At 37.5% G+C, this 26,829-nt stretch overlaps 1 protein-coding gene across 1 annotated transcript in view; it reads right to left on the reverse strand.

Moving 5' to 3' along the window:
- Nucleotides 1-26,829, reverse strand: part of LOC121381061 (ubiquitin carboxyl-terminal hydrolase MINDY-2-like) — a 55,599-nt gene that overhangs the window by 15,714 nt on the left and 13,056 nt on the right. The window contains exons 4-5 of the mRNA XM_041510147.1: nt 25,520-25,710; nt 24,358-24,500 (exon numbers count right to left, since the gene is read on the reverse strand). Of these exons, the coding sequence (XP_041366081.1) occupies nt 24,358-24,500; nt 25,520-25,710 (334 nt within the window). The remainder of the gene's footprint in view (nt 1-24,357; nt 24,501-25,519; nt 25,711-26,829) is intronic.

The following is a 26,829-nucleotide window of genomic DNA, read 5'->3' on the forward strand; positions in this document are numbered from 1 at the left end:
ATTTAAAAATTAATCTTGATGTTGATTTGTTTTACTATTATTTTATACTTATTATTTTATTCATTTTAATTTTTATTATTATTATTATTATTTTATTTTATTCTTTGTTTATTGCCAATTACATGATTTAACTTAATTAACACATTCAAATTGTCATTATTTAATTAAACCCTTTCATTTGCACAAGGAGAAAGGAAAAGAATATTTGTTTAAAGACACCTCAGTACATATTTCAACTACCCGGTATGGCTATATATTCTCTACATGCATGTAAACAACTGCAGATCAAGTAATAGTATTCTGGCAGTCATGTCACATCCGACTATGGGGAGACAATCCCTTTGTAAAGATGGCCATTTCCATAAAGTAGGATTTTTTTTTTTTTATCGATTCTGGTAACACTCTTTTTCTATTTTTAAATGTATATATTGGATAGGCATCTTTCAAATAAAGAATGCTTATTTTTCATAATAATATTCCTTTAAGTAATTGAATAATGACTAACAACTAACCAATGTCCAGGACAAACAGTCCAGATAGTTGAGGTGTGCTTAAACCTTAATTGGATGCACCATGAAAATATTATTTTTTAAAAGAATAAAAAAAAGTTAATGATGAAACAAGAAAGGAACAGAATATTTGTTTAATACCCCAGCACATTTGAATCTACTGTGTAAGGAGTCAAACAATTATATAATAAAAGAAGAAGTTTGTTTTGTTTACCGACATGACATCACTGGAGCACACTGATTAATTAATTATCGGCTATTGGATATCAAACATTTGGTAATTCTGACTGGTAGTCATCAGAGGAAAGCCACTTTACTATCCTCTTATTTTCGTGCTTATATCCAATTAAGGTTCAGGGTTCACCTCAGCTATCTGGGCTGTCTGTCCAGGACAGTGGGTTAGTTGTTCATTGTTAGTGGTTAGTAAGAGAGAAGAGGGTGTAGTGGCCCGAGTCATTAAAACTTGCTCTGGGTGGGAGCCAATACCAAGCTGCGAACTCTGTACCTAGTACCAGTCTTAACAATTTTCTTAATGCAGCAAGGTTATTCACCAATCAAATAATGATCAAGAGAAAAAAAGGAGGTGTTATGGGATGTGTTGTGTTTGCATTCAAACAGAAGAGGCTAAAAAAACTAAACAAAAAACCCACAAACAAAACACATTACCTAATTTTGCATTACCTACCAATTACTGGATGGCCACCATCTTCCAAATATAATAAATATTCTTAGATAAAACTGGATTTGATGATACATGATTCACCTTTCTAATAATAATTTAATTTTTTAAACATTAACATATTTTCATTTCAAAATGGTTGTAGACCCGGCATTATTGGAGACCTTTCGAGACAGGAACTGATAAAAAGAGAACCGTCATTTTTAATTAAAAAAAATTGTGTGTTTTTTAAATTATGCCAGGGAGTAATCAGTTTTCGGCCGTCTGACTTGTCGATTATTGGAGGCCTGGCACTTATTAGAGACCTAGCACTTAATGGAAGAAATACGGTATCTTGAAACAAAGATGAAGAAAACAGCAGAATTTTAATTATTATTTACTTATGTGTTAAGATTTACTGTTACGTGTGCCATCAATGCTAAAATCAATAATAAAAACCCCCAACTCAATAATGGTAGAATGATTATCTATGGTATAATGGATTAAAGGATCAATCCCCATTGATGGACCCACTGGAGTTTCCCCAGCTAAAACTGTGCCTTATGACTGGTCCATTAAAGGCTGTGGTATATGCATTATCCTGTATATAAGAAATCCCTTGCTGCTTGTTTTAGCAGGAGTAGCCTATATGGTAATAGCTGGTTTCCTTTTCAACTAACTAGACCAAGTGTTTTAAAAGCCATAACGTTAAACATCAAACTGCCAGTGCTAAAAATGTGCTGAAGTGTCATTTATTCCTTTGCTTTCTTTTTGTGCTCCAGCCAATGCACTACGACTGGTATAATATCAACGGCTGTGGTACGTGCTGTCCTGTCTATGGGTTGGTGCATATAAAAGATCCCTTGCTACTAATGGAAAAATGTAGTGTGTTTCCTCTCTAAGACTATATATTTAAAAATTACCAAATATTTGACATCCAATAGCCAATGATTGTTAAATCAATGTGCTCTAGTGGTGTTGTTAAACAAAACAAACTTGTTTCTTTTTGTGTATGATCTCTGACCCCCACCCCCTACTGCTACCATGGTGTGTCAGGCTATACAGGTAACAAAATGATTCAACAAAATTACAGAATATTTATCAGCACCCTGAGGCAACGTGAACATTCTCTGCTGGATGCCTAGCATTTTGTAAATGAAACACAGGGATCAGACAAGTCGGCAAGGTGATTCCAAAACAGCAAGGACACCACCAACATCACCATGATGTTTTCAGAGTTGACCTGCAATTTTCGAACAAGTCATCAAAACAAATATAAGTTCATTCCACACCAATGATTAAAGTTTGTCTTACAGACCATTTCTATTGTAAAAGAACAAGTTAGTTTTGCAAGAAGACAGAATAATATATTTCATTACTTAGTTTTGATTTGATTTTTTTTTGTATAGACAACAAGCACTTATGAAGAGGTAGAGATTATCTTTTGTGAATTAATGTCATAAACCTGAGACAATGTCATAGGTTTAGAACATTTCACAAAGGATTGTTAATTTATGACTCATCATAGCTTGTAGGGCTGCAGAAAGTACTTGCTCGCTCGAGATTAAAAATTCTTATGGACGATTTAAAAAAATACAACTACCAGCCCAACAGTCTATCGGTCTTTTTGATTTCGTTTGACACATGGTGTTAATAATGTTTTGTCAATATATCTATATATTTCAACTGAATATTGTTAATAATATATTCTTCTATAGCCTGGCGGACTAGTAGACATTCTGGCAGGCTAGTAAATTTCAGCTGGTTCTGGTCCAGCAGACTAGTTAAATAATTTTCCATTTTTGCACCTGTGGCTTGTTGGTTATTCTGTTCATTACCCATTGTTATTTTTAACTGATTTTTTTATATTTTTAAAAATCTAAATCCTCTGTTATCTGTTTCATTAACCATCATATTACAGATTATAACTAGTTCTCACAAGAGAATGGTGCTGTTTGAAATGTGAACTGGTAAACTTAATCAAATATCTTGAGATTTCTAATCTTACATCATGCTACATGCAGACCTGTCAACCCTCCCGGATTCCGCGGGAGTCTCCCGGTATTTGATCAAATCTCCTTTCACCTGTGCGGGAGACAGTTTCTCCTGTTAAATGACATTTTTGTAAGCATAAAAAAAAAATCGATCCTCTTTTGTCAAAATAACATAAGGGAAGTAACTCTACCTTTTTTTTCTCATTCGGAAAATGTCGACTGCTTTTGGTTTCTGAGAATGTAACAGGCCGAATTGTCCCGACTGTTTAACCTTTGCCGAAGTGAGAATTGTGGGATAGCCTATTTATATTGTTAAAAAAACACATGGCGTTTATAAAATGACGTATTATTATAATGTTTGTTGTCATCGTAATGGCTACGAAGCGTGTTGCCGCTAATTCAACAGGCTGTGTATTGACATTCAGTGTTGCATAAAAACAACAACAACTATCCAATTTAGTTCTAATAACACCTCTGAATTGTAAAATGTCTTCCCACTGGATTACATAATGCAACTATGACAAATCTGAAGTGCCAGAGTTGACAGCTATACACACGATGCATGTCAAAATCACATGTCACAGCAAGACAATGAAATGACCAATTAGCTGTATAAACTGTGTCAGTTAATTTTGTATGTTTGTGCAGTAAAATGTTGGTTATAAGGGTACTCTTCAAGAAATTATTTTTGTACAATTAAAAAATGTTGTGTTTGACATTGACATAAAGTTACTCACGGAAATGGGTATAATTCCGGTATATTTCATACGATGTCCGTAATGAGGTTTTACTTATGATTAATAAAAATACAATGTTTATTGCATCATTATAATGATTTTAAATAAGTACCACGCCACCGTTCCTCATTATAGTAAAAACTGAATATTAATTTATAAGATTTATATAAATTTGTCTTTGGTACTTAGGTACACTAACCACAAATGATAATGTAACGCAACCTGTAAGCCTGTAAATGTAATACCGTAAATGTACTAATTAAATTTTTTATTTCTTGTTCATGTTCTTAACATTTTTGGATAAAATATTATTATTTTTTTAAATATGTATTAAATCATAATAATATTTAAACTTTTTTTTTTTTTAATGCCAAGATCTAAGGTTAAGAAGTATATATGACATTATATAGTATTCATATAATTTATTGTAATAATGTTTTTTTTAAATCTTGCAATTTTGGGTTAAATTGTGTGAATTTAAGAAATCTCCTGGTTTTTGACAAAATCTCCTGCTTTTTCAACACACACCTCCTGCTTTCTCTTGACTAAAGGTTGACAGGTCTGGCTACATGACATAATTCAAATGATCTTATTTGCTAAGAAAATGATTGATGTCATAACACACTGTAGTGTAATGTTTACAATTAAAAATATAAGACTATAATTGCATAAGAATACACTTATTTTGATAAATTACCCTATTTGGATTGAAATGTTGTATTTAACAACGCACTCAACACATTTCATTTATGGTTATATGGCTTCAGACATATGGTTAAGGACCATGCAGATATTGAGAGAGGAAACCCACTGTCACCACTTCATGGGCTACTCTTTTCGATAAGCAGCAAGGGATCTTTTATATGCACCATCCCACAGACAGGATAACACATACCACGGCTTTTGATATACCAGTCGTGGTGTACTGGCTGGAATGAGAAATAGCCCAATGGGCCCACCGACGGGGATCAATCCCAGACTGACCGCGCATCAAGCGAGCGCTGTACCACTGGGCTACGTCCCGCCCCTATTTACGACAGAGTGAAACAAGAGACTGGGATGATGAAATGGGGAAATACTTTTTAAAAATAAGACTGGAGCTCATCTCCATAACTGTTACGTACCTATGTGCATTAAAAAAAAAAGGGTGTCACTTTAAAGAAATGGTCAGCATATTTTACAGATTAGGTGATATGTATGAACAGTTTTCATGTTTTCTGTACATATTTTTCAGTAAGCCACAGCTGCAGTGACAAGAACGTCATTGAAGCTCTTTATGCATGCAGCAAGCCTCGTGAAAACCTCAACAGAGCGGGGAAAAGTGCCCAGTCAACACATTATCAAATCTGCCAGTAAGTATTTCTTTGCATTAAACAAAAAAATGGGGGAAAAAACTTCAATTTAGACATATATATGTATTTATTACCCCAGCAGGTACTCATAATGCGGAAAATAAAAATCATAATCTCTTGCATTGGTTTAATGTACACTGCTATTGGACGATTTGACCAACAAACCAATCACCTTGTCGGCACTAAATAAGACGTCATCACAATTTGGCAATGCACACACAATGATGTCACGTAGTTTAAAGCGTTTGCATTTACCTCTTTCTGGTTTCAGTGTTAAACTTGTAATAAAATAGTAGTTTAATGCAATTCATTATAGATTTTTTGTTTTTTTACAGAATATAGCATTTTTGGTTTTGTAAATTATTTGTGAACCATGATTGAAATACAAAGTTAATACTATACCCAGAACGGTAAAGTAGTTTACGTCGTTTCTATATACATGGACGCGTAGCCGAAAATAAAGGCTTAAAAAAAACCCAAATAGCTGGGGTAATAAATAGAATAACAAACTCGGTACCAATTATTATCAGATTTATGTCCCTCGTGAAATTATTTCAATCAAGACATAAATTTGATAATAACTGGTAACTCATTTATTATCCTCTATATATGTACCCCATATATACCTATGTACATGTACGTTCCCAAAATTATGTATTTAATCGACTGTGGCTGTTTTCAATCTTGGCAGACTATAGACACATTCAGGATTGTGCCAAGGCCAAATTTAGTTCAAGGTAAACCCGCAATAAAAGGCAAAGGATTTAAGTGACCTTTGGCTAAGAGGGAGAAGATAAGGGCATGATATAGCTCAATGGTAGATTGCTTCCTCGAGGTGCAATAGGTTGAAGGTTCAATAGCCCTTAATGGACTCTAATTTTTGCTCCTGTTCCAATCAGTACCCCAAAAATGGGTACACCAAAGGTATTGGTATGTACTGTTCTGTCTAGATAGGGAAAAGTACATATGAAAGATCCATTGCTGTTTTATTGGTGGTAGCAGCTATGTAGTGGCAGTATGTCGAAATTACCAAATGGTTGACATCGAAACGTTGATTAATACATCAATGGACTCTAGTTAAACAATATAACAAAGTTTTAACTGCCTTAATGCGCCAACTATTATGTGTAGCCATTACATGTTATATGTACTCCCTCTCAAGTGCCACATGGTGGTGGGACATTAAAAATTACATTCTTTTCTAAATTTGCAAAAACCCAGCAAGTTACTTTAATTATCAAAGGTCAAGTGCAATGTCATTTCATTATTGGATAATCTGTAAAGTAAAACGATCAAATACCATATTGATAATAAGTATTAATGAAAGTTTGAAATCAATGGTAGGTTTATAGGTGGTATTTATAATTTAAATCGTCTCCTGCCCACCATCACCACCTAACCTCCTGCCATCAACTGTGAAAGAGTATTAACTTTAAGGACTAACCACTAGACAAAGCTTACAGTGAACAAATCCTTTATAAGAATGCACCACTTTCACAACAAGCTGGTGCAACAAAATGTAGCCTGCACGAAAGTGTCAGCCATTTTTTCTAGCAGTTGTAAAAAAGCACACACCTCCATCGATTGTGAAAAATGGAATGACTTAGCAGCAAATATTTGCAGTGCTGTTGCCATGAAGGCAAACATACAATGACATGTTGTTCCATATACACAATGTTTTTCCAGCGATGTGTTTGGGGGTGTTTTTTGTTTGATTTTATTCACAAAATAGCTGCAAATACATGGATGGGCCAATATTGGCATACTTGGCTTTAATTTGTTTGCACTTACACAATAAACATATGTGTCATAGCCTTTCACCCATTGTAAACATCTGAGATATGAACATGCTATGTATGTTATTTTTTAACAACATATTATGTACTTTTTTCATATCAGATTGGCTTTTCCAATTGACAAAATTGCATGGTATGTTTTGTCTTAATATAGCAAACTAATACTTTCTTTTGAAAAAAAATAGGAAGACATTTAACATAGTTGCTGCTTTATTTGTAAAGCGCTTACATTTCAGTACACCAAGAATGGCCGACCAAAATAAGGTAGTTTAGAATTAAATTCTGACAGTTCTAAAAACCATTAATACACATTTTTCCTTCTGTTTTTTAAAGTTCAGTAAGAGTAGTCAATTCAAAATATTTTCTTTGCAATACTACTTAACATTGGTCAAAAAATAATATAAAGAGAGGGACTAATTAACATAAGAATTTTATATTCCCCGAACCATTCGTTTAATGACAATTAATACTTAGAATAAATTAAAACTATAATGACACCTACTTACAATGCATTCAATTTTTTTACCAACAGAATTTGAATCAAAGTTTGATTTGTAATGCAAAATTTTATAAAGCAAAATTTCCTGGTACATAATTACCAGCATAAAGGAAGCATGAACTTGAAATGGATGAATCATTTTAAGAAGGAATATGTTAAAACATCCTATTACTTTGTTTAATCAAATCTTTAATAATAATTATCTACCTATCTAATAATATATGTGATACTTGTTCCAGAAAATGAAAGAAAAAACATGCTGCTACTACAGGTCTTATCTTTTATATGTGTATACATATGCAGTTTGCACAAGCATTCAACATACAAATTAAAGTAATTTGCCCTTCGAAATGACGGCTGGGAATTTGTTAATTGTCTTCTTTTCGAAAAGAAACAAAAGACAAAAGCTTCAGCCATATAAAGAACTGTCGCGACAATTTTGCTGAATCAATGTTGATTTGTTCTTCTCAAAACACTGAAAGATGTCGCTGTTTACCAGCGGTTTACTCGACAGTCACTTAATTGACCAGGTGTTTGGGTAAACTATTTAAAATATTTGACAAAATTTCTCTCTCAGCTCAAATAGTTTGTACATATAGATAGATAAATAGATGGACAGACAAGACACAGATGGGTGGACAGACTAACAGACAGACAGGAGGGGATTAACAGTGAACTGGCAGATAGCAAGACAATCAAATAAATGTTGTATTATTTGTAACATATGAATAATTGTTTAATACATGTATACGGTTACTTGTGATATCATATGCTTGCTGAAGCTTTTACTTTGTTTTTTAAATACTTTAAATTACATGTTTTGGAGTTTAATTATTTTTTTAATGTATCAAACTGATTGTATTACATGTATACCAAACAATGTTTCTTTCAAGGTTGGTCTTAACCGATCTTCTGGCAAACACTGCAGCCTAAAGGGTCTGTTAATCCAATTGGACACTAGCCAAATAATCAGAATTTATAAAGATTCCTCATCAATGTCATTATAAAATTCTTTAGTTGGCAATCTGGTAAAAAAAAATAGGAGTTAAATAATTAAAGTAACTTGATAACATGACCCTAGTTAACTTTGTAATCTGAACAGGTTAAAAAACAAACCCAAAAACCAGAACAACCAGGAACAATCAAATATTTCTGACAGGACACGCTCTCAAGAAAGCTGCATAGTTTTAAGTTGTATCTACAAAGTAGACTGTTTATGTTGTGTTCATTTGCAGTTTTGGTTTGTTGGCAGCTGTACGTACCATGTGAACCTAGTGCATTGTGGGAATAGACAGATAGCTGCCTGTTCAATCCAAATTGATCACAGCATTCTTTAACAGGAGACACGTGTCAAATGAAATGCCAATCGGATGATGATGGTGCAAATGGATAGTTTTAGAGTGCTTAGCATTTTTAAAAATATATTTTTATTATGGATTGCAATTGTACTCACACACACAGACACACTCACTCACTCACACTCTCTCTCTCTCTCTCTCTCTCTCTCTCTCTCTCTCTCTCTCTCTCTCTCTCTCTCTCTCTCTCTGTAAAATTCTACAGTTAGACTCTGGACTCAAGCTACATGGAAGTTATGTTGAAGTTTATAAGTTACCAGGTATCAAAAATAAGTTGAAAACGATCATTCAGGTTATCAGGATGTAACCACATGGTACTTTGTTCTCCACAAAATCCTATCAAACAATAGTAACACCACCTAAAGTTTGAACAGTTGTGTGTTATTCAAATATAAGATGCATGTTCAAGTACCAGGAGCCTAATTCACTAACCTTTCGCAACTTTGCAATCTCGTAGTGCAATACTAAAAGACTTGCAAAGAGGATGCTTTGTTGTCTAACAGAGTCTAAGAGAACTTTGTGAATTAGGTCCCAGTACAATAAGAATTGTGATATGAAAATCAGTAGGTCTATGGAAGGTTTTCTAGTGGTAATAACAGAAATTGTAAACATGATAGATGTGTCACAACCTTCATGTATAGCTTCACTTGTCTGTAGTTTGTGGTAATCTGTACATGGGTTACCACATACTATGCTTATTTTAATGCCACGTTACAATGTATGAACAATGCAGGTAAAACCAAAACAAATTTGGACTTTTCATGTTTATAAAGAAAATCAAAACAAATATCATGTGCATTTTCTAACAAGATAACTATGCATAATTATAATCTTATGACATGATTATTTTGACCGTCAAAAATAGAATGTCCAGTCTCAACTGATGTGATATATGTAACTCAATGTAACAGTTTGGTGTTTGTGTGAACATTTCAACTTTACAAGTATGTGAATATCATGTATTTCAAAGCATTTGAATGTTCAGTGAGTGAACTGCATGTCTTTGATATTTCAGTGTTTTAACAGCATGTGATAACAGTATTTGAACTGCATATATTTTATATTTCAGAGCATTGAAACAGCATATTGTAGAACTGCTGTTATTTAATAGATGCATTTCAAAACCACTGCCCCACAACTGTCTGTGGAGAAAATACATATTAAAGATCCCTTTCTGCTAATGAACAAATATAGCAGGTTTCCAGTTAAGAGCAGATGTTAAAACTATCAAATGTTTGATATCCAATAGCCCATAACTAAGTAATCAATGTTCTCTAAAACAAACTTTAAATCTGACCTTTCAAATAATTTGAACAGTACCGGTATGTAAACCGCATGTATTTGATATTACAGAACATTTAACATTATGTGACAGTATTTCGTATTTCAGTGCATTTGACAACTAATCGAATTGCATGTATAAATTGATAATTTCAGAGCGTTTGAACAGTATGTGAACTGCGTGTATTTGATAATTTCAGAGCATTTGAACAGTATGTGAATTGCATGTATAAATTGATAATTTCAGAGCATTTGAACAGTATATGAACTGCATGCAATTGATAATTTCAGAGTGTTTGAACAGTATGTGAACTGCGTGTATTTGATAATTTCAGAGTGTTTGAACATTATGTGAACTGCATGCAATTGATAATTTCAGAGCATTTGAACAGTATGTGAACTGCGTGTATTTGATAATTTCAGAGCGTTTGTGAACTGCGTGCATTTGATAATTTCAGAGCATTTGAACAATATGTGAACTGCATGTAATTGATAATTTCAGATTGTTAACATGAACAGTCTGTGAACTGCATGTATTTGATAAATTTCAGAGTATTTTAACAGTATGTGAGTTGCTTATATTTGTTAAATTCGGAGCATTTGAACAGTATGTGAACTACATGTAATTGATAATTTCAGAGTGTTTGAACAGTATGTGAACTGCATGTAATTGATAATTTCAGAGCATTTGAACAGTATGTGAACTGCATGGAGCCAAGAGTTCAGAACTGTGACAAGAAACTCATCGAGGCCTATACAGTTATGAAACAAAGATATTCATTGGATGGACGCTTCAACTGCGATGCTTCACCCACCACACCATCAACCACAACAACCACTACAAGTAACGTATCACCAAGCACAAATACTGCCTTTTACATACATTTTATGTAACTGTGATATAAACAGAAATAGAGTATGAATTGAATAATAATAATACAATATAACAATTATTTTCCATTATTCTATTGTTATTAAACATGGACACAAAGGCAACCAAGGCTCTCAAAGAATTGAACGAATGAAAATTTTTTGACTGAATGAATAATGAAATGTTTTTATTTAATGACGCACTCAACACATTTTATTTACGGTTATATGGCGTCAGACATATGGTTAAGGATCACACAGATATTGAGGGAGGAATCCCGTTGTCGTCACTTGGGCCCACCGACGGGGATCGATCCCAAACCGACCTCGCATCAAGTGAGCACTTTACCAATGGGCTACGTCTCGCCTGAGAGGTAAATGGATGAAAACTGGATGATGAATATCAGTAGGGATGATAATCATATAAAGGACAGAGTGTTTCATTACTTGTTTTGAACTGAGACTAGCCAAGTGGTTTTACTACTAAATGTCTTGCTCTATGATCAGTAATGAAAGGAAACAACCAGTGGCCATATTTTAAATGCAGGTAAATGTAATGCACGTGTGAGCAATCTGTTGTTTTTCTTTCAACTGCAAATATAACTGCAGGAACAATCAATTAAGAATCTAATTCTCGAGGCCAATGCTCTAAACACAAAGAACATGTCAAAAGTATGACATTGTGTGTGCCTTGACTTGTTCTTTATTGATTTCTTGCACCTTTCAGTCTCGCATGACAAAGGTCTGACTGAATGTGTAAAAATTACATTTTCAGTATTGAAGTAAGTAAATTTGACTTGCTTACTGACTGAAAAAAAGATAATCCAGTAGATGTTTCTTGAGTGAACATGTCAATTTTAGAAGAACAAATCCCAGCTCTTTTTGACATGAAGACAGCATGGAAGATTTCCAGATTTGATAAATAAATACCTGACAGGATGTAGCTCAGTGGTAGAGAAACATGATAGGCTCAGTGGACCCAATGGGGTTTTTTTTCCAGCCCACAAATTGTCCTCCACCACTGGTATATCACAGGCTATGATATGTGCTGTCTTGTCTGCACTCTCACCCACCCAATAAACACCAGTGTTCAAGATTAACAGTATCCCGATATCCTGGGGAGACCAATTTTGAATACCAGACTTTGGAAACTAGTATCCCACCGGGCTACCATATAATGTTGTGTTTTTTAATCCTGAATGTTTATTTTTCGTTGAAACAATGTAAGTCATCATTTACGGATGAAGTTAAATAACAGTATTTTCAAGTTCATACCCAATCTAATGCTACACTGGAGAAATAGCTCATTGCAAAAGACTGGGAACTTCTAAGTTGCTATTGTTTTTGTTGGTATTTTTCCTTCCAGTCTAAGGGTTCCTTAATTAGGCCTAGTAATTCCAAAGTCGATAAAAACCCTGAAAAGGCAAGTAGCCATTATAAAATAGTTCAACCAATACAGCATTTTGTTTTATTTATTAAAATTAAAATTGGCTTCTTTGCTATATTTGAATGTCAGGTAATCATATCTAGAAGTGGGATACTAAATTCTCAGGTTGGATACCAGATTTTGAAATGTTAGTACTGCCCCAAACTGTTTAATCTCGAACACAGAACACACAGGCAGAGACAAGTTTCAATATATGTATTTAAGACTATTAATCAACAATATAACACACATTTCTAATTCTTCAGCAACTACGACGATGGAACCAACAACTACTGAAGAATACACATCACCACCAACCTCTGCTGAACCGACGGAATTCACAACTGAAAGTTTCCACGATGTCATCACCAGTGAAAGTCGCAGGACAACGACAGTCATTGCAAGTGACCTTGACACTGACAACCAACCCAACTCGGGTTCTGGCCTAAAGTGTGAGATTCTGTATGTCACTGCCATGTCATCATCCTTTGTGATTTGGGTGTTACGACAGTTATCAGATTAACCTTCGAATGTGATGACCAGTGTCTGTGGATCTATCACTCCAGCCCATTAGGAGAACTTTAAATATAATATGTCTGTTTGCTCTCACTCAACCAACCCATCACTAAGCAGCAAATTGGTTAGTAACCTGGAATCATTTTCACTTGTCACTCACTTTAGTAATCATTTTACAAGAGTTATAAACTTAATAAACAATGAAACACAGTGTATTATTCTATTTACTACTAACAGCAATTTGTTTTATCAAAATAATATATACATAGAAACTATATATTATTTTGATCAATATTGATCAACCTTCAGTATTTTTACATCCATTGTTGTTATTCAGTTTATTAAAAAAAAAGAGTGTTAACTTCAAGCGTAATTCACTGTCATGTGATTCAAAATTCATCTTGCCATAGGTATTTTTTGTAGAAAAAGATCTATTGTCGCAAATCATCTGTATTACTGTGTGAAAAGACTGGAGTGAGTAGTACAAGTATTCTTCATTATTATTCCATAACTGATATATAATACATACACATCTAGTACTTCAAAATTATGTGAACTGCAATATTACTAGATTAAGTATATAACTATTATTTGAAAAACAGTCAAAGATAAGTACAATTTTTATTTTTATACATGCTGTCAATAGAAAGAAATGTTTTATTTAACGACGCATTCAACACATTTTTTATTTACGGTTATGTGGCATCAGACATATGGTTAAGGACCACACAGATTTTGAGAGGAAACCCGCTTTCGCCACTACATGGGCTACTCTTCCGATTAGCAGCAAGGGATATTTTATTTGCGCTTCCCATAGGCAGGATAACACAAACCATGGCCTTTGTTGAACCAGTTATGGATCACTGGTCGGTGCAAGTGGTTTACACCTACCCATTGAGCCTTGCTCAGGGTTTGCTGTCAATAGAGACCCAGCAATAGTTACAAGTTTGTTTTGTTTAACGACACCACTAGAGCACACTGATTTATTAATCATCGGCTATTGGTTATCAACCATTTGGTAATTTTTACATATAATCTTAGAGAAGAAACCCACTAAATTCTTCCATTAGTAACAAGGGATCTTTTATATGCACAAACCCACAGACAGCATAGCACATACCATTGCACTTGATAAACTAGTTGTGGTGCACTGGCTAGAACGAAAAATAACCCAATGGGCCCACCGATGGCAGCAATCTAGTTAACGTTTCCATCTAGGCGTCAGATGGCATCTACTTCTATTTTGATACAGATAGTATGAAATGTTTTAGTTGCCAAATGAAAAAAATTGTCACATATGTGACCAAATCGATCAAAATGTAGAAGGATGGATGGGAATTGATCCTAAACTGACCGCGTATCAAGAGGTCACTTTACCACTGAGATAGATCAAGTGAACATTAAGGGTAACTCAGTCTAATGTGTCCATTTGTGTTGCTAGGTATACTCCCAGAAAGGTGGATGATATACATGTACTTATGGTAACAATAAAATAAGCCAAATCTATTTTTCATTACATCGTCTCCAGTCCCCTCACCCCCACGCCCCACTGAACATATGTAATTTATTAAAGCAATCTTATGAAACATGATTTCAATACAGACAACATATTTTACTGCTGGACACCATATGGGTATGGAATTACTGATGGTCCAGCAATGAGTGGATAAGTCGATAAGAATGGAATTGCTATGACTGTTGAAAAACAACATGAGCAAAAGGAACATTTGTACACATATTAGAATTATTGAAGTTTTCACATTCATTATTTTCAGGCTTTCTGCCAGAGGGTAAAATGGGTATGGAGCCATACCCAAATATTTTTTAAGTTAACCTTTTGACAATTATTCTTATCACTACTGTATGATTTTCTTAAATCTAAGCCTAAACTTAACCCATTTCCTTTCTGGGTGAGGTCCCCCATACCCTCAGTTGACTGTGGTTGCATACAATTGCATAGTGCCATACCCAAAATTTTCTTTCTGGCAGAAACACTGATTTTGGATTGTGACCTTTTGTATGTATGAGTTTACCTGATTCTAAAATATATATCATTAACAAGTAATAAAGCTAAGGCATTTGTTAACGATTACATTGGCATGTAGAGCCTGCTTATTTTACTTAATTTAAAACTTTAGGAAAGGATGTTATGTAAGATAGAGAAGTGGGACTACTGCTTTAATTTAACACTGTATAAAATTAGAAACGACAAATGCCTTAAAAAAATGTACATAAAATTATATGGATCTGCTTACTTCTACTTACTGATTCTTAATTTTCGTAACATTAAATTAGTATACTGTATAAAACAAAATACTTTGTGTAAATTAAATAAGGTGAATTTGTTTGTCAGCTACTGTACAAAAGTCAAAATGAGTTCATTATTTGCACTCAACAGTGGCATTTTACATAATGATTGCCAGTTTGTAAGATGAACTATATATAGTTTAATTAACACACTATTTTTGTGGTGACTTTGAGCAACAGTGATCTGCAGCAACAACAATATCTGCAGTAACTACATTTTAAATATTTCATTACAATTACAGTATAGGATAGAAATAATTAAAATAGCCATTGACAATATAGTGTGGTTTTGTCTTTTAAACATGCATTTCTCAGTTTCATTTCCTTCACAACTCGTTAAGAGTTTGGCGTTCTCTCTTCCACTTCCCTACTGTTTCCTTTTTTTTTTTCCCCCTTTTTCTTTTTCCCCCCCCCCCAATATTACTGCTTAAATAAATAAATAAATAAATTAGTTTGCTATACCAGTACTGCACATTTATTAAACTAAAACCAGGCTTTCTAGGTATCTCTCAAATAAAAACAATAACATTACTGTCAATTTGATCTCTTCATTAAAATAAATAACATTATCTGTCTCATCATAAGGTAAGAGACATTCCTCACATTGTAGCTATTACAAAAAGTTTCCAACTAACATAACCTTTTAAAATTAATAATTAAAATTATACAGTAATTAAATTTTCTTGCTTAGAATGTCATTACATTCAGTGTATTTTAGGTCAACCTAACATTTGTAGTAACTAAATACTTTTTAATACTCACTAACTTACTGGGAGGTAAAATTCTGTTTACAGTGGTGAGAAAGTTGGGATATGTTCCTTTAAGAAAAAAAACCCAAACTATGGTTTGTAGCTTTTGTTTGTAAATTAACTGGAAAAGGAAAATGTTTTTTGCTTTTGTAAATTATAAAAAGCACATACATATTACAGTAAGGGTGGTTTTGTACAATAAAGACAGATGTGTGACAATCAAGTTGTTTTTGCTTTGTTTTTGTTTTTGATAATTAAGGCAGTATATTCAAAGGATGGAGGGAGTCAGGGCTTCTAGATTATGTTAGCCCCACTCCCATGGCTAGTGATATTCAATGTTGGGCTAGTAAATAACTACTATTACCATGCCCGACGGCTAGTGAAAAAAAGTTGTCAAATGCTGCATTTAAGTCTATTTTGTAAATATGAATATCCTGCAACCCACCCCACTTAAACTATTAACTTAAAGTAGGGCTAGTGAATTTTTAATCGTGACTAGTAAATTTTTTAAATCACTGATCCTATGGCCAGTGGATTTTATGAAAATTCTAGAAGCCCTGAGGGAGTTCTTGGACAACATTCAGACAGGAACCATCAACCAGAGAAGTCAGGTTGTATAATGATACTCACAGGAGATACATATATAATATTATGTAAGTGGTGGTTAAATACAATTTATTCTACAACAAATTGTTTAGAAACATATCTAGAACATGCAAAAGTGAGTAGATACATTTTTAAACAGTTAAATGGTATCTAATGAACACGAGTACAGTAATCTATTTGGTCCTGCCGAAAAAACAGGTCTAAAACAAACTTAAACATTATTTCAATTAAAACATATCTATAGCTCTTTCAAGGTTAACACATGTCACAAAGCAATCAGATTTGATACTGCTAATTACATTGAATGGCATTGCTGTGGCATCTGGGTTGTCACTATGGAGCAGCCAGTGTTCTTTCAAATGTGTGTGTAAGACTGTTAAATCCACATGTATAATCAAGCTCACATATAGTAATACATGTACAGTGAAATCAAATGAGGCCAAACACACATTACAACAATTAACTTTGCATGACATAGAATTAAACCTACAGATATAGTCACCTGCTTTAAAGTACTACCTTATCATTCCCCAACATCAGCTGGTATACGTGTTACATATCTATTTACCAGGTAATGCAATGTTTACAGAGGATATTAAGATAACAGGAGGACTGAAGTGGAGGTTCATCTTCGTCAATCTTAATCTGTTAGCCTGTAGCATTCTCCTCAATGTCAAAAACATCCTTACTGTTTCATATACTACTGTTTGATTTACATGCATATTTTAAAAAAGAAATGAACCTTTATTTTTAAGGACATCTCAACAAATAAGAAACACTGGCTATTTGGCATCTAACACATAATTATTTTGACACATGGAAATCCACCAAACAGCAGCAGGATCTCTCTTATACATGCATGTTTCCAGACACGATCTTTGATGCCAGTTGTGGAGCACTGACTGAGATGACAAAACCACCAATGGGTCAGCACTCCTACCCTGGCAATTAAACACAGCAATCAACAATGCCATGGAGATTTGCTGCAGCATTTTAAATTTTCTGTACAATTTATTTTGCCATGGAACTTTCAATTGTAATTGTTTTCCCTCTTAATGCTGAAAATAAATTATACTTTATGCACTAGAAAAAAATTAAAGTACATAAGGAAAAATGAATAGTTATCGTTATAACATGATTGAAAAAAGGTGTGTATTGTGTAAGCACAAGTGATCAGAATCAATTGCTCCTGTCATTTCGTAAGGACTGACAAGGTTGGGAAAGCTTGGAGATTTACACCTGAAGTGTCTGTAGTATATACCAGCAGGGTTTCTACCAGAAAGTACGAATGGTAAAATTGGAAAAAACTTGAGTGTTTTCTCTTTTATAGATACATTACCTGTCCTCAAACAAGTGCACCTCCCCCCCACGCAAGTGGTCTGGTCTGAACATCCCAACAGCCAATGGGATGGCCTAAATTCTTCTACTGCATACTGCTCTCTAGTTCCGGTCACATGACTGTAACTTCCTTCTTTTTCCCTGAGCGCATCGCACGGAGAACAGGAAGCGGGGAGGCCCGGGCGGGATGAATCTTGAGGACAGGTAATGTATCTATAAAAGAGAAAACACTCAAGTTTTCTCCATTTCTATAGACATTACCTGTCCTCAAACAAGTGCAGCATTCAACAGATGGTGGTGGGTGCCGAGATCCGTAGATGCTTGTGATAACTCCCCAACCGGAAAGAGGCTGACTAGTGGAAGAATAAGGCCAACCTTGGTAAGCCCTCATCCTAGGGATGCCCGTCACAGACCAATGCAGGTGATGTTAGTAACAACAACCAGAATGGTGGCATCCGTCAGCAGTGGCAGGTACGGCTCCTAGAACACATGGACCAGGAGGCGGAAGCCACATCTCATGCTGGTTCTGACAGGGTGGGAAGACGTAGCCACCAGGGATGCAGGTGTTAGGTAACCCTCACGTATTGAAGTGTTATAGTTTTTCAATAACAAGCGACAACCTAATGAGGTGCATCCATCAGAACATTGAACAAAACAAGACCCCCGAGTGTTTTCTGTCTAGTACACCAAAGATCTGTTAGTTCAATAACGACAACCAATAACCACATGCAGTGCAGGGTAAAGGTTATCGAGACAAAAGTTCCGGCACCAGTACGTGAACTGTGCAAAAGAACAAAAGTCTAAGCAATCCTCATCTGTCTATTCGATGGACATCTCGGTATGCAGCCCAGAATCAGACAGACATCAACGGCGACGAGGACGGCTTGTATTCAACAGAGTCTGTGCAGCAACAACCGGACCCAGATGATGGAACCCCTCAACGTCTTCTGTGGTGACATCCCTCAGATAATAGTTGGCGAAGATGGAGTCCGTAGCCCAGAACCAACCAGTGATAATGTGCTGAATGGGTGTGTTGCAGTGCAGGGACATCGTGGCAGCCAAGGCACGGAGTTCATGCGGATTAGAAGCAGACGGAGCAGGTAAACCCTCCTTCTGATAGGCGGTCAGGATAGAAGACCGGATCCAGGTGGCCACCGTGTTCTTGGTAAGGTCCCTCAACCGACTCTGGTTACAGGAAAGGAAAAGTCTTTTGCGATGTTGTCGAAAAGATCTGGTCCTCTCGATGTACTGGTGCAGGGCTCTGACAGGGCACAACGCCAAGTCCTCAACGTCCGCCGGACCAACGATAGAGGAGAGGGCCTGCACAACATACGAACGAGGCGCTTGGTCTGGTAACTGATTCTTTGCAACAAAGTTCATGAGTAACCCCAAGTTGACTGCACGCCGATCTTGGTGAAAACGTACCAAGTCTACATCAAGAGCATGGAGTTCTGAGACACGGGCAGCCGTGGCAAAACCGAGTAAAAACACCGTCTTCCGCATCAAGTCTTGCAGGGAAGAGGATTCGATCGGCTCATAAGGTGCGGTCGATAACGCTCGTAACACCAGATTCAGGTCCCATCTTGGTGGCCGAAACCGGTGTACTTGATCATCAAGGCGAAACCCTTTGATCATCTTATGGATCTCAGGAATACCCGATAACTTCGTTCCAGTAGCGACATCACGAACAGTAGCGATGACCGAAACGTACCCAGCGATGGTAGACCCCTTTAATCGTAAAGTGGTCCGCAGATACAGCCAAAAAAACCCAGCAAGACGAAGTATCTGGATCGTCTGAGGTTTGAGGTTTTTGCCGGAAACACCCTCGGTGAAAGCAAAGCCATCTGACGTTAGTAGTAGATGATCTGTGCGCTTTCAAAATGGCCGCCGTAGACTGTGAAGAAAAACCTTTCTTTCTCAAACTCTTGGCGATAAAGTCCACGCGTGCAGTTGGAACAACTGCGGACGTGGATGGTATAGTCTTGACGTGGGATGCAGCAACAGATGATCCCAGTCTGGCAGCGGTAAAGGATGTGGATCGGCAAGACGTATTAGATCTGGATACCACATCCTGGATGGCCACATTGGAGCAATGAGTAACAGGCGACAATGGTACAGCTGAAACCTCTGAAGCACCCTTGGAAGGAGGATTCGTGGAGGAAAAGCGTACGCGTCCATCTGTTCCCAGCTGATGGCCAAGGCGTCGAGATCCAGAGCTTCGGGATCCAGCACCGGAGACACGTAAACCCTCAGCTGATGGTTGAATCGTGTGGCGAAGAGATCGATGTTTGGTGTCCAAAGTCTGTCGCACACCCATCGAAACGCTTCGGGATGGAGCATCCATTCCGTCGGCTGTGGAGACGACGGCCGAGACAGTGTGTCGACTAGTACATTGGAAACCCCTGGAATATGGCGAGCCCGAAGTTGCAACGGAATCTCGTCAACCAGCTTGTAGAGACGATAAGTCAACTGCAGCAGACTGCTGGAGTGGGTTCCGCCCTGACGGTTGATATAAGCCACCGCGGTAGTACTGTCTGTGGCTACCATGAGAGAGGCGCCTGACAGCATCTCTCGCCAATGAAAGATGACGTAACTGACAACATCTCCAACAGGTTGATGTGTAGATCGGCTTCATCTGGAAACCACAGCCACCAACAGGGACTGGACTGCAAGGCGACTGGTAACCGGATCAGCAAATCTGCGTTATTGTACTGAATGCATGGATTCAGAAACAAACTGGATACCGCGACCTCTAAGCATAAAATGTTGCGCCGACGTCAAAATTACTCTTGCAATGATACTTCATGAAACAGTAATAGAGTGATTCAGGAATCAAGACATCGGAAACAGCGATCCCGTGATACAGGCAAGAGCCAAGACAGCGTAGCAACTCGCTACGCTACATGCCCGATATACCTGGAAGTGAAGCAACGCAAAACAGCAACCGGCTAAAATCCACGGCCGTCACACCACCCGGTGCAAAACAGCAGCAGAGACCATCTAGACAGCATCGGTCACGAACTCTGGCGGTAACAACAGTAAACGTCAGTGAGTTGATAAGCCGCAATGAACCATAGGAAAACGGTGACGGTAAAACCCCCGTACCACGTGATGGCAACTGGATAACTTCCGGAACCAGCGGAAGTAGCGACTGTCTTGCATCGCCACCGGATATAGAGAACGATCTGCCGAATGTCGCTGAACCTTCCTCGAACAAGAGAATATCGGTGCACGGGATCTCAACACAAGTGACCGGACCAGTAGACTTTCTTCGTCACCAACCCGGAACGCTTGTAACGTCGACCCCTTCACGGCAAAGAGCCCTATGTAGACCACAGGTCTGCCAAGATTACCGGCTTGTGCTGAAAGTCAAGAATGGATCGCTTCAGGCAAGTCGGTTGACGATAGTGTGCAATCGTAGTGCACATCGACGTCACGGAAGATATAAGGTAGACCAACATCAAAGTCGACGGCTAGAACAAGGCATATCCTCTGGCATCCTGCACATGAGGAGTTATGGTCGCCATGTACAACATGTACGCTGAACTGAAGCCATCGACAGGACGTGCCAATCTGTAAGTTCTAGGAAGACGTCTGGTCCCGCCGGAAACAGCGTCATCCAAGGCCGGCGTCACACCGTTGAAGGATAGGTTGAAGACGGGATACGTTCGTTGTGACGAATGGGGAACGGCACAAACGAAGTCTACTCAAGTAAACCGACATCGGATCAGTCCTCAAACGGAAACCTTCTAGAATGGTGCGAGTGGACTGTGAAGTGACGAAAGCATATACACCGCAGCGAGACAAACAGTCACAGCCATGTGGGTCACTGCGTCCGGATCTTCTATAACGGAAGGTGCCGACGCATCATCTGGAAAATCGGTCAGTAACCTGGCACAGGCACTTCGATCCAATGTACTGGCTGCATCGGAAACACGGACCGTGGACGGTCCCGTCAGGAGCCGGTGTAACCCTGAACGCCGAATCAGCTGCCGACTGGTGTGGACGGTACGATGTACACGGACCGGCAGGAGCCGGTGGAACCCTGGACACTGCACCACTTCGATCGATCACGGGACGACGGTACCGAACGGTGAGCCGATGACGCAATTTTCCAATTCGTTACAGGGCTCCGTCTGCTTGCTGGAACAACGATACGCACGGGCCAGTTACTGGTAGCCGTGTAAACCGACGGGGGCCTGTGGCAGCCAACGATCGAATGCCGATATCTGCCGGTGGAACCTCCGTGGCGATCATCGAACCCGGACCCTTCTTGGCTGAAAACCGGTGGATGGGCCAGCGGCGGTAGCATATCAGATATGACAGCCAGACAATCCCTCAGTGACAAGTGGTCCGCCGCATCCAGATCTTCCAGCACCGCATGAACCGATACATCATCAGAAAGTCACGTAGCACCCGTGAACAGGCCAGTCGCTCTGGTCATGGCCCGATGGAGATACCGGAGAACCGGACCGTGGGCGGTCCCGTGTGGATACCAAGGAACGGATGACCACATCGTCGTTGGATGTGGCAAGGACGGCAACATGTCGTAGACAGCCGCCAAGCAATCCCTCATAGTCATATGGTCCGTAGAGTCGGGCTCTTCAATGACAGATGCCGCAGGCGCTTCATCACCAAAGTCTCGTAGAACTCGAGCACAGGCCAATCGATGTACCGTAATGGAAGCCGCTGGTTAAACCGGGACCGTGGATGGTCCCGTCTAGCCCTCGGAGGCCTTGGAAGCCACATCAACTGAAGGTTGGCGCTGACGATCTATGGAACCCGTAGGGAGCCATACAGGTCATGTGGAACGGCTACGGTCCCGGCTCCGATGCGCCGAAGGGGACTTCCCCGCCGAAGATCGGTGAGCCTTGGAATCCGTGGAGCGTCTATCTGAATGAGCCGGCTTCTTAGAGGGCTGCGTAGAGACCGCAGGCCTGTCATCCGAAGTCTTAAGTAACGGTGGAGCTGAAGAAGCCGCACCCCCTGAAGAGGGGACTGGAACCGGACCTGACCCCGAACTCGCCGATTTAGGTAAGGTCGCCATTGACGCCATTGTTTCTTCCAGCATGGTCGGTAGAATTGAACGTAACTCTTCCGCCACGGAGTCAGCAATCGAAGGCGAAGATTCCACCTTCTTGGTCCTCGAAGATTCCACCTTCTTGGTCCTCGCTGACACCACCTTCAGGTAAGCCGCGAACTCGACATCAGACAAGCCCGCACAAAGGTCGCATCTAGAAGTGAGGCCACACGAACACGACAACCTGGGTCGCCGCCGGCTAACTTCTTCCAGCGTAACACGCTCGAACTAGTCGCCTGAACATTATCAGATATGATAATAGTAATTTTTCAATCTGTGAAAAGAAAGAAAAACCAACCATAACACAAATACAAAGCCGGTAAATAAAGACGCCATTTGCAAAATGGCGTCCGACACGACAACCGGCGATATAACAACATTTCATGTAATTAACACTTGGCAAGTCAAGCGAAATACGCGAAAGACATATGAAAGCTAACGAAAGCTAACGAAAATTAAGGTGAAAAACATTTCACCCAAACACAAAGCCAGTCAACACAGACGCCATTTTGCAAATGGCGTCCGACACGACAACCGGCAATATAAACAACATTTCATGTAATTAAACGCTTGGAAGTCAAGTGAAATACGCGAAAAGAACATACGAAAGCTAATGAAAACGAAGGTGAAAAACATTTCACCCAAACACTAATACAAAACCAAAGGTCTTATAAAAGTTGACTCCAAACAGAGCCAAGCAAAAGGACGTCCAGACCCTTTAGCGAAGAGAAAAAAGAAGGAAGTTACCGGAACTAGAGAGCAGTATGCAGTAGAAGAATTTAGGCCATCCCATTGGCTGTTGGGATGTTCGGACCAGACCACTTGCGTGGGGGGGAGGTGCACTTGTTTGAGGACAGGTAATGTCTATAGAAATATGTACCCTAAAATCTTGGAAATTAATGGATACATTTTTATATATTTTTAGAAAAATTATAGAAAGTACATGAAATTCAGTGTCCAATTTAAAAAGATTCCTAACCCATAACCACGTAATAAGAGTACTTATGATCAGTTTTATTTTCATTACGTACCCTCAAGTTATTTTCTGGCAGAATGTCTGACTAGTTCTACCATTAGAGTAAACAACGGTTGGGTAGCTGGGGAAGAAGGGCAATCAGACCTTCACAGAGGTCCCATAAATCCAATACCTTCTATTTATCCATTCCCTTTTAAAAAACAAAAACAAACTGTTTTCTAGTTCTGATGCCCAATTTAAATCTTATGGTCAGAGGCATTACTGGGGCTTTAAATGATAAAAATGTATGAATTTTGAAAATTGCTTACATTATGCTTGTACAGGGTGCAAAAATGGTTGTTCCTGAAAAACACAGCCAATTCATTTTCCTTTACTGTAGTCACAAGTTCACACAACCCATAGTATGTCAACTGGGCAGCAGTCCGGTCCAAAAATTGTTCAGCAACCAGAGCTACATAAAACAAAAATTAACAATCATTAAAGTGACAGATTCTTCCAGCCAGTGGTCAGTGGTAAAGAGTTCAGACATTGGAATGTAAAACAAAAAATATTCAAAAGCACAGTAAAAGTCGAGAACGGTCGTTCAGAATACCAAGAGGTTACCACATTTCCAAGTGAAAACTGTACTTAGTTCAAAACATGTTTTTAAAATAAAACTCCACCACAGAAATTTTGATCAGTTGTGTGCTACTTAAACATAAATTACACACACAATAATCAGTACAATGATTATACACACACAATTATCAGTACAATGAGAACAGTGATGAAAATGAATAACAAAATATCAGCATGATTGTGAAGGATTGATAATTAATAATGGAAATTGTAATATTCATTTATTGTAACCTGTACATGGGTTGTCAGGCACTATGCTTATTTCAATGCCTGAAAGTGAACATTGGAAATAAAATAGTCAGGCTGCAATGTAGTTTCACTACTACCAAAATACTCAGTCCAGATTATTTGTCCAATTTGAATATCAGGGTTTGGATAAGGGTCAGTTGTAATAAACTGAGAATAAACATTTTGGAGTACTTTATTTCCTTGGAGATAATGCATGGCGGAACATTATGAGATGGCTCAATATATTATGACAAATGTAGAACTAGTCACCAACACCAAGGAGGTAGCTCAGTGGCCGAAAGTGTGGGTCACAGGATCAGTCATCCTCAGTGGACCTCACAACTGGTATATTATATGCTGTGGTATGTGCTGTCCTATCTATGAGAAAGTACAATGGTAAGAGAAGCCTTTGTGGTGACAGTGTCCGTCCGTCCGTCCCCCTCTCTCTCTCTCTCTCTCTCTCTCTCTCTCTCTCTCTCTCTCTCTCTCTCTCTCTCTCTCTCTCTCTCTCTCTCTCTCTCTCTCTCTCTCTCTCTCTCTCTCTCTCTCTCTCTCTCTAAAGTGACACTTTAAAATATTCCTTTATTTTTTCTTTGTTCATAAACTTTCTACACCAAAACCTACCTTCATGTACTTCTTCAGGTTTGTCAGAACTTTTTTGTGCAATGATTTTCTCCACAAGTTGATTGTAGCTACATAAGCCAACTGCCTTGACACATGCATGGTCCTGGGGGTCAACCAACCAGCCGTGATACAGAGACATTTCCAGCAGATCAAATATAATGCATTCAGGTGTATACTCGAAATCTTTCACTCTGCAATAAGAAACATACAATTAATTTCCTGCTTCAGATATTTCTACGTAAAAACAGTCTAAACGTAATGATATTATAACATATTTATTAGCTGTGGAGCTAAAGATATATTAAATCTGTCAGTAATAAAGTTAAGCATAATTCATTAGCCAACAATTTCAAAACATTCCATTCTTGGTTGAAACAGCTTTTCCGCAAATGCACTGCTTTTCATAATTTTTCAAATGTTGCATTAGAATCAGATAGAAATCAAAATGTGTCTGTGTATGTACTATGTTGAGATTTAATGGCAAACAGGATACTATTTGGAGTTAATTCCAGACCTGTCAACCTTTAGTCAAGAGAAAGCAGGAGGTGTGTGTTGAAAAAGCAGGAGATTTTGTCAAAAAACAGGAGATTTTTTAACTGCACACGATTTAACACAACTTTTTAAAAAGTACTACAATAAGTTATATGAACGCTACATAATGTCATGTATACTTGTCAACCTTAGTTATTGGCATTAAAAAAAGAATAATAAAAAAAATAAAAAATAAAAAAAATATTTTTTTTATATACACTGTATATATATATATATATATATATATAATATATATATATATATATATATATATATATATATATATATTAAATTTTGTTTTAATTATTGTTAAATATTATTATAATTTAATACATATTTTTAAAAATAACTCTTTTATCCAAAAATCTTAACACTAACAAATTTTAAAATTAATTAGTACATTTACGGCATTACACTTACAGGTTGCATCATCGTTATTTGTGTTTCGTGAAAAGTAGACTGAAGACAAATTTATATAGGCCTAAATCTTATAAATTAATATTCAGTTTTTACTACAATAAGGTACAGTGGTGTGGTACTTATTTAAAATCACCATAACCATGCAATAAACATTGTATTGCCACTAATCATTTCTACTAATCATACGTAAAAGCTCATTATACCGGAATTATACCTATTTCCGTGAGTAACATTATGTCAACCACAAGATTTATTAATCGTAGGAAAATAATCCCTTGAAGTGTACCCTTGTTACTAACATTTTACTGCACAAACCTACAAATCTAATTGATACAAGTATTGTTTATACAGCTAATAGG

Source organism: Gigantopelta aegis, chromosome 9, assembly GCF_016097555.1.
Source record: "Gigantopelta aegis isolate Gae_Host chromosome 9, Gae_host_genome, whole genome shotgun sequence".
Classification (NCBI taxonomy): Eukaryota; Metazoa; Mollusca; class Gastropoda; order Neomphalida; family Peltospiridae; genus Gigantopelta; species Gigantopelta aegis.